The 9,947-nt window shown below is 47.3% G+C and overlaps 1 protein-coding gene across 1 annotated transcript in view; it reads right to left on the bottom strand.

Annotated features, from left to right (window-relative positions):
- Positions 1-3,155: 3,155 nt before the first annotated feature.
- The window catches only part of LOC120381425 (zinc finger protein 420-like), a 30,408-nt gene continuing 23,616 nt past the window's right edge, over positions 3,156-9,947 (bottom strand). Inside the window, exon 5 of the mRNA XM_039499615.1 lies at positions 3,156-9,269. Within this exon, the coding sequence (XP_039355549.1) occupies positions 7,504-9,269 (1,766 nt within the window). The 3' untranslated portion in view covers positions 3,156-7,503. The remainder of the gene's footprint in view (positions 9,270-9,947) is intronic.

Below are 9,947 nucleotides of genomic sequence, written 5' to 3'. Positions count from 1 at the left end.
AAACACGCTCCCGTCGACTCCGGAACTCCACCACTGCGAACGGCGGTGGCGGAGTCGACGGGGGACCCGCGGAGTTTGATCCCGTGGCGTCTGGACAGGTAGGACATTCGAACTAAGGTAGTTCAACCTCCCCGTAGTGTAGACCAGGCCTAAGGTATTGCAGGCACTTGTGGAGCACCAGGGTTGTTTCACGGGGTGGTCATGGAAGGTGAATGACACACGCATCCTCTGGAACACTGGCCTGTACAGAAAAATGTAAGCAGGGACTTAATTTCCAGACCAGAATATTCCACTGGGGGATGTTGAAAGGCCCATAGTGATCCTGGGAGACCCAGCCTACCCCTTACTCCCACGGCTCATGAAGCCGTACACCGGAAACCTTGACAGCAGCAAGGAGCACTTCAGTAACAGGGTGAGCAGGTGCAGAACGACCACTCGATGTATGTTTGGCAGATTAAAGGCACGCTGGTTCTGCCATTATGGAACATTAATATCTCAGGGAGGAAAATATTCCCATGGTCATAGCAGGCTGCTGTACGCTGCATAATATTTGTGAAGCTAAGGGGGAAAAGTTTCCCCAGGGGTGCCGCATCGAGGTGGATCGCCTAGCGGCTGATTTTGAGCAGCCAGATACCAGGGCTATTAGAGGGACACAATGGGAGGGGGGGGGCTATTTGAATCAGGGAGGATTTGAAGCAGCATTTTGACAATGAGCCCCAGTAATGAGTCTTTCTGTAATCAATTCAGCCAGGCTGTGTGTACTTGTCACCTGGAATGACCCCAGTGCTGGATCTGCTCAGTATTTGGGGAGAGGAAGCTGTGCAGTCCCTGCTGTACTCTAGCTGTGGGAATTTTGATACCTAGGGGCAGATTTCTTGAGGCGTGTGTGAAAAGGGCTACGCTCGGGACACGGTGCAGTGCAGAGCAAAGATCAAGGAGCTGAGACAGGTGTACCGGAAGCCAAGGCTTCGCTCCGGGGCTGTGCTGAAGACCTGCCATTTCTATAAGGAGCTGGATGCCATCCTCAACTGTGACCCCACTTCCAGCACCAAGAGCCCTGCAGATACTTCAGAAGGGCTGGAGCTGGCAGAAAGTGGACCTAACCCAGAAGGCAAAGTCATTGACGAACAGGGGGAGTTAGACAACGAAGTGGAGCCCATGGCGGGGTTGCCCGGTGATGCATTGTCAGGAGCAGTTCTCCACTCTAGAGGTGTCTAGGCAGTCTCAGCAGTTCCTGAGGAGACCCCTGGTAAATGGTTTTGCTTTGTGAAGTGCAGAGCGGGTTGAGGGCATAGAAATGTAAAAGCTTGCCTATGTTTCTGCACGCTGGACACTTCCCCATGCAGCCAAGCATTACAGCGGAACAGGGTGTTGATGCACACCGAGATTTCATGTGACTCCTCCAGAAAGATCTCTAGGAAACTTTTCTGGAGGTACTTGCCAATCCTCTGCCAAAGGTTCCTTGACAGAGCTGCTTCATTCCTTCCCCCATTGAAGGAAATTTTCCCACACCATTCTGCAATCACTTGCACAGGGACACAGGAAAGCAGCATAGGGAGCGGGTTGGAAGTTGCAAGCATGTAGTAGATGTACCTATGCTTCCCTGCTTACTCTCAGGAGCGAGATATCTGCTACAATGACCCCCACGGCGCCTGTGGAAAAGGGTGGGGAAAGTTAGAATAATGTTCCTAGTCAACTGCACAGTGACCTTTTCACATTGCTTTTCTCCCCATGTACAACGCCCTCTGCTCCGGGGTAAACTCACCATGCTTGGCGTGTTCGCTAACCTGTGTGCGTCTCAAGGGTGAGAGAATGATTGGTATGCTACTAGAGGTGTATTTTACTGTACTGTTTCAATGTTGTGTGTGTACTTAACAATCATGCTTCTCTGGTTTGTTTGTTGTGCTTCTGCAGATGTGGCCTTCAGAGGCATCTCCTACGCACCGGCGGAGTGCCTCTGCTAGATAAGAAAGCACCCAAGACAGAGCAAGGAGAACATGTTCTGGGAGCTGCAGCAATACTCAGATGCAGAAAAGAGGTAACACCTGGAGTGGAGAGAAATTGAAAGGCAGGACAGAAAAAATGAGTCCTTCATTAAGGACACTACTGAGAGGATGATTAAAATTATGGAGGAGCAAACTGAGATGCTGAAGTCCTTCATAATGCTCCAGACTGAGCAAATGTGTTCCTGCCCTCCCCTTCAACACATACCGAACTCTTTCCTATGCCATCCCCAAAATCCACCTGTGAATTCCTTTACGCTTTCTGGGAATTCTCTCTCATTCATTCCTCCCCCACAGACACCTTTTCAAATGAAAGCCGGACTTACGCACAGCTCTGAAAGTCAGCCCTTCCCTAGTCCCTCCTTTCCCACCAAGCATGTGTGTGTGTGTGTGGGGGGGGGGGGTTGTGTTTTCTGTGCAATAAAAGTTTTTGAATGATAAATAATCTTCGTTTCCTGCAAATTGTGACAGCAGGCAGCAGCAAGACATACCCTAGCAGTTTAATCATTTGCTTACCGGACTCCTAGGCCACAAAAATCACGAAGCGCTTGCTAGCAAAGCTTGATTTCATTAACCACTGCAGTCCCGAGCCCGGTAATATACATTACTGCTTCTCATTTTCAAAGTGTTGCCTCAAAGCCTCCCTGATGTGAATTGTCCCTGGTTGTGCCCCTTTAACAGCCCTGGGATCTGGCCACTCCAAATCAGCAGCCAGGCCATCTGCCTCCGCACTGCACCCCGAGCAAACTTTTCCCCCCTACCTTCACAAATATTGTGCAACATAGAACAGACGGCTATGACCATGGGAATATTTTCCTCACTGAGGTGTAACCTGCCATAAAGGCATCGCCAGCATGCAGTTAATCTTCTAAATGCACATTCCATGGTCATCCCGCACTGAGCCTGCTGTTGAAACGCTGCTTACTGCTATCCGGGCTTCCTGTGTACAGTTTTGGGAGCCATGGCATTAAGGGGTATGCCGGGTCTCCCAGGACCACTATGGGCATTTCAACATCCGGGCAGGGACACAGCGGGGGGGAGATGCGTAGGGGAGCGGGGCTGGGGCCTGATCCAGGCAGGGCCTGGGGAGAGACCCAGCTCCAACTATTGCTGGAGCAGGGCCCCCGGCCCTGAATATTCCTGGAGCCCGGGCACCGTACACAGATATAACCTGCCACCCATGGTTACTAGAATGCCAAGGGAGTGGAGTAGAGGTGTAGCTGCAGTGAAGGAACCAGGCAATGGCATAGCTGGACCAGCATGCCAGCCTAGTGTGCTATTTTAAGTACAGGCAGACTAGTCCAGGCTGTCATAGCCTATTGATGAAGTGACTTCCTTCCCCAGAGGGGATCAGTCTTGGGGTCATGGAATATCAGTCTCTGTTAGACAGCTTGTTGACATCAAAGGTAAAGGACTTTTACCTTTATTTTGATCTTTAAAATTGATGATTCCACCATACCTCACTTCGCAGTGATTCCCTGAAGTCTCCAGGCAAATCAGGTGTGAAAACTCCTTGGATACACACAATGTGTCCTGAGCCAGTTGAAACGAGGAACACTTTGGACCAAAGTCACTTTGGTAAAGTCTCACTTCACCTAGAAGTTTCCTTAAAGTATTCATTGTAGCAAACCACATGCAGCATGGATGTGAGGACCCCAAAGTTATCAGAAACAAAAGTTCTGAAGGTTTCCACAGCCTAGTCTGACGGTTAAATGGACGTGCTCTAAGAGCTGGCCTCCTCAAACTGAAAAGGGCCATAGCACCCATCAAAAAACTGGTTGCAAAAACCCCAAAACTTAAAAAAATCAGAAAAGCTACTATCTCGGACCCATCACCAATTTAAATTAAGACACCTCCTGACAGATGGGACATCAAACAAGATGCTGTTTGCAAACAAGAGAACTGGAGATCTCAGCGGCTGTTACAGTATAACTGGGTAAACGGTTACATAAATTTTTCTCAACAGAAACATTATTTTAAAAGCTTATCAAAAATCCATTTGAAATAGAAATAATTAAAGTCTATACTAGGTCTTTATTTTGATATACACTATTTCTCCTACATACTGCCATATACCAGCCCCTTTTGAGTGAGGGTTTAATTTAGAACTCCTTAGTCCAAAGAGAGTAAATTACATCAAATAAACTGTACAGGAGCAGTCACCTTTCATATACCACCTGGGGGAGGCCGGGGAAAGAAACATAAGAACGGCCATACTGGGTTAGACCAATGGTTCATCTAGCCCAGTATCCTGTCTTCTGACAGTGGCCAATGCCAGGTGCTTCGGGGGAATGAACACATGAAATAGCGAGTGATCCATTCTGTGTCATTCATTCCTAGCATCTGGCTGTCAAAGGCTTAGCCATCTTGGCTAATAGTCATTGATGGACCAATACTACATAAACTTATCTAATTCTGTTCTGAACCCAGAAAACTTTCAGTGTTACAAAGTAGTTCAGGTTATTACATAATCAGTCTCTTATTCTGCAATAAACTTTATGTTTAATTCCATTTTCACTGGTAACATATTTGAAGGCTACACAATTTTACCATAGGGGTTAGTTTTCTCTTAATCTCCTTTTCCATCAAGTTGTGTTTTGTACTAACATAGGTGCCTTCTATTTCTGGGAGCTCATTTATCTCAGGGGCTTCAGACATAAGTGTTGGTGGAAGTCATCTCAAATGTGTTCTCACCATGAGGAAAAACCACGTGTATGCTATTTTCACAATTTTAATCTTTCAAAGTAGCAGGAGGTGGAGAAGCGACGCAAATTCATGAGACACATGAGCAAAACTGAGAGACAGATCCACAGAATCAGGACGCAACATTCGTCATTCCTGCAGTCTGAGCTTGGGAGTCTGACATTTATTCCCTCATTGTTTTCTCATCACTTGCACAGCATGGAAGTGCTTCTTCTCCAACAAGGCAGCCAGATTGGGATCCATAGGGAAGGACTGTCCTCTGAAGGCATCAACTGTTTCTTTCTTTGGCTCATAAAACTTTGGATCCAAATGGTAAAGGACAACTCCCCCATATCTTACCACAGCATCGTTTGAACCATAATCACTGCCACTGGACTAGGAGGTAGTGTTCTAAACATAGATAGTTTACCTGAGCCTAAGGTTACCCTAGTTTCCATCTCTGGGGTAAAAATCAACCACTGGGTGCCTATTATTTCTACTTGAGCTCTAGTCTAATTCTTGGCCATGGTCAGGGTAAGCTTTACTTCTCTGGCGTAGAATCCTTTACTACATCACAGAAAATCTCAGTAGTCATAGAGTGAGGAATCACTTCCCCAAAGAAGCATGCCCAGTTTATTTATTTAATCTGGTGCCACAGATATGGGCCTGGTTCACAAGCCGTGTAAGTTACCAAAGGTGAGGTATCTATTAAAAATAGATCTACTGCTGCAGCTAACTCACACTCACAACGGATATTTTATACAAATTTGCAGCATCTACAAGGTGTAAACTCAGCAAAAATGCCACTTCCATTTTCTCCATCTCTGCATAGATAGGAACTGTGTTCTGAAATAATACGCAATGTGCACTTGATTAGGAAAGAGAAATCTTCAGAAGTAACCTCCTGGTAGGCCTGGGCCACAACTCTCTTGCGACCCAAATACATGGGCATTTTGCTTAGTTCTGAGTCACTTACTGTGGAATATTGTCCTCGAATCATCTGAGACAATATTAACCCAAACTATATGATCACAGTGTTGTTCAATTCCATTCCTTAGTCAAATGTAGAATTTTAAAAATGCGACTGTTTCTCTGATAGCACATCCAATAGCTTTGAGTATTCGCTCCTGACGACTGAATTGCTCTTGAACTTCCTCCATGTCATAACGGAGGAGTGGAAAAAAGACAGACACAAAAATAAATTATTGTTTTAGTAAATGGTAATTTGTCTAAAACTCCACCAAAAAACTGAACTTCATCCTATCATAAAAACTAATATACAGTTATGTTATCAAATCCCCTCAGGAAAGAGAGAAAAACCCGCAACACATAAGCAAATAAGTATCATATAAAATGAAATTCCAGGGCATCTTACAGCTCATGATGCCAAATTAGAACAGGTTTTCCTACTGCACTGTCCTCTGATCCATTCAAACCTTCTTCACTCAGCATCACCTCATTACTATTCAGTCATGCTAGTTACAAAGGTTTTACCATCATCATAATGGGGAAAATCAGCCAACCTTCCCATCTGGAAACAATCCCAGCTCAGCTGGAAAAATCCTAAAACCAACTTTGCTAAAAGACAGAAACAGGGATTAAAGCACAGAAAGGTTCATCTGTTTGGGATCCTTTCAAATTCCCCCTCTAGGTCTATGACACTCATTTCCAGCCCCAACGAGACTGATTTAGGATCAAAGCCTGATACCTAAGCATAGAGAGCTGAGAACACTGCTTCATGTGACACTTTGGGAGCTGGAGGGATAGAACATGGGAGGAGAAGCTATTGTGGCTCACTTAGAAGCCAATGCTGTTGGAGTAACGGGAGATTCATGATGGTGATTGGAAAGGAATCCCTCTGACTCATACCATCTCCTCTGGATAGCACAGATGCTGAAATGATCCTTTTTTTCTACCTTTCCTCCTATCTTTTTGTTACATCTCACTATATTCTAAATAAGAAAACTGGTAGAAAAACTGCCTGCTATTCAGCACAACCACAAACAATGTCAGAACAACTGGGAATAAGAATCTCTTCCCAACCACGAAATACGATGACTAACATTCACTTTGCAATGTGATGCTCAGGGTTTATCCAGACTAGGAAGAGTGATGGAGATCAGGTCAGCACAAGGGGAAAGCTAACCACAACCACCGCACCTGGGTTATGTCCGCCCTGAAAAGATAGTTGTGTTTTTACACCCAGATAGCTGATTTGAGCAACTTAGGCCGTGTCTACATTAGAGACCTTACAGCGGCACAGCTGTACTGATGCAGCCGCGCTGGTGTAAGATCTCTTGTGTAGTCGCTCTATGCTGGCGGGAGAGAGCTTCCCCTGTCGACATAATTAAACTACCCGCAACTAGCAGTGGTAGCTATGTGGGCAGGAGAAGCTCTCCCACTGACATAGCGCTGTGCACACTTCCAAATATGCCAGCAAAACTTAAGTTACTCAGGAGTGGTTTTTTTTCACACCCCTGAGCAACACAAGTTTTGCTGACATAAGTGGTAGCATAGACATGGCCCACTCAAAGTACAGTTCTGGTGGAGACAGATGTAGCTAGATGAGTCAACCCTCTCTCTCCCAACTCGGACTGATGGACATTTCTGCCAGGAGGGGGACACACTCCCATAACTCATAAGCCAAAGGAGTTGATACAAAGGATTGCAGGATTCACCCCAAAGAAAGGTGAACTGCAAAAGGTAGAAGGCGGCAGCCCGACTGAATACAAGTATAGTGTTACTCAGCTGTGTGGACTCTCTGATGTGTGATAATCTGTGAACTATGACTGAAGCCTTTCCCACACACAGGGCATGACTAGGGCTTCTCTCCTGTGTGGACTCTCTGGTGTGAGACAAGCTGTGAGCTATAACTGAAGCCTTTCCCGCACTGAGGGCACCTGTAGGGTCTCTCTCCGGTGTGGATTCTCTGATGTATGATAAGCTCTGAGCTCCGAATGAAGCTTTTCCCGCACTCATGGCAAGTGTAGGGTCTCTCTCCGGTGTGGATTCTCTGATGTATGATGAGCTCTGAGCTCCGATTGAAGCTTTTCCCACACTCCGGGCAGCTATAGGGTGTTTCCCCTGTGTGGATTCTGTGATGTGCGGCAAGGTTCGATCGCCGATTGAAGCTTTTTCCACACTCAGGACATGTGTACGGTTTCTCTCCCGTATGGATTCTCTGATGTGTGATCAGGTTTGAGTGCCAACTGAAGCTTTTCCCGCACTCGGAGCATGTGTAGGGGGTCTCCCCCGTGTGGCTTCTCTGATGCGTGATCATCTGTGAACTATCAGTGAAGCTTTTCCCACACTCTGGGCATGAGTAGGGTCGCTCTCCTGTGTGGACTCTCCGATGTGAGACAAGATGTGAGCTGTACCGGAAGCCTTTCCCGCACTCGGGGCATCTGTAGGGTCTCTCTCCAGTGTGGATTCTCTGGTGCTTACTAAGATCTGAGCTCCGAGTGAAACTTTTCCCGCACTCTGGGCACGGGTAAGGTCTCTCTCCCGTGTGGATTCTCTGATGTCTGATCAGCTCTGAGCTCCGACTGAAGCTTTTCCCACACTCAAGGCACGTGTAGGGTTTCTCTCCCGTGTGACTTCTATGATGCATGATAAGGTTTGAGCTCCGACTGAAGCTTTTCCCACACTCAGGACATGTGTACGGTTTCTCTCCCGTGTGGGTTCTCTGATGCGTGATAAGCTGTGAACTATGACTGAAGCTTTTCCCGCACTCAGGGCATGAATACGACCTCTCTCCTGTGTGGATTCTCCGATGTGAGACAAGCTGTGATTTGGAACTGAAGCTTCTCCCGCACTCAGGGCATGAATAAGGTTTCTCTCCTGTGTGGATTCTCTGATGCGAGACAAGCTGTGAGCTAGAAGTGAAGCCTTTCCCGCACTCACGGCATGAGTAGGGCCTCTCTCCAGTGTGGATTCTCCGATGTGTGACAAGCTGTGAGCTATAAATGAAGTCTTTCCCACACTCAGTACATCTGTAGGGTCTCTCCCCTGTGTGGATTCTCTGGTGCTTATTAAGCTCTGAGCTCCGAATGAAGCTTTTCTCACACTCACAGCAAGTGTAGGGTCTTTCTCCTGTGTGGATCCTCCTATGTATCATAAGCTCTGAGCTCCGACTGAAGCTTTTCCCACACTCATGGCAAGTGAAGGGTTTCTCCCCAGTGTGGATTCTGTGATGTGTGATAAGGTTTGAGCTGCGACTGAAGCTTTTCCCACACTCGGGGCATGTGTACGGTCTCTCTCCGGTGTGGACTCTCTGATGGATGATAAAGACTGAGTTATGTCTGAAGGTTTTCCCACACTCCAGGCAGATGTAGGGTGCTCCTCCTGCGTTGAGTCTCTCATATCTAATAAGGTCTGAGCCTCTACTGAACTTTTTCTCTGGTCTGTGCTGACTCTCACAGGCGTTTGCCTCTGCACAACTCCAGGAAACATTCCCTTTGGATCCTTCCGATAACGTCCCATGTGCTTCTACTTGCTCAGCGTCGTCTTGCTGAGGATTCTCCACCTCATTCACCATCCCACCATCTGCTGGGATAGAGAGAGAAACCGGACACAGGTAACTTCCTTTTCCAGAGAAAAAGGGAACCTCAGAGAGAGGAATGGAAGAAAGGGGGGAACAAACGAAAGTAAGTGATGGAGAGATCAAACAAAGAAAGAACTGAATTTCCCCCAAACCTTTCCCCAGAGGAGAGAGATGAGGGGATCAATTCTGGGTCTAAATCTCTACCAAACACTCTGGGAGAAAGTAGACTGGGGAGGGAGCTACTGTCAGGCATGAGTCAGGATACGTAAGAAGCCATAAAAGACAGTTACTCACCGTAGTAACTGTTGTTCTTCGAGATGTGTTGCTCCTATCCATTCCATGTAGGTGTGCGCGCCGCGCGTGCACGGCTCTCCGGAACATTTTTACCCTAGCAACTCCGGCGGGCCGGCTGGGCGCCCCCTGGAGTGGCGCCGCATATATACCCCAGCCGGCCCGTCCGCTCCTCAGTTCCTTCTTGCCGGCTACTCCGACAGTGGGGAAGGAGGGCGGGTCTGGAATGGATAGGAGCAACACATCTCGAAGAACAACAGTTACTACGGTGAGTAACCGTCTTTTCTTCTTCGAGTGATTGCTCCTATGCATTCCAGTCAGGTGATTCCCAAGCCTTACCTAGGCGGTGGGGTCGGAGTGAGACATGGCAGAGCGCAAGACTGCTGAGCCGAAGGCTGCATCGTCTCTAGATTGCTGCACCAACACGT

The sequence above is a fragment of the Mauremys reevesii genome, linkage group 14 (assembly GCF_016161935.1).
Source record: "Mauremys reevesii isolate NIE-2019 linkage group 14, ASM1616193v1, whole genome shotgun sequence".
Classification (NCBI taxonomy): domain Eukaryota; kingdom Metazoa; phylum Chordata; order Testudines; family Geoemydidae; genus Mauremys; species Mauremys reevesii.
The sequence above is the reverse complement of the archived record's forward strand: the minus strand, read 5'-3'. Positions and strand labels throughout refer to the sequence as shown.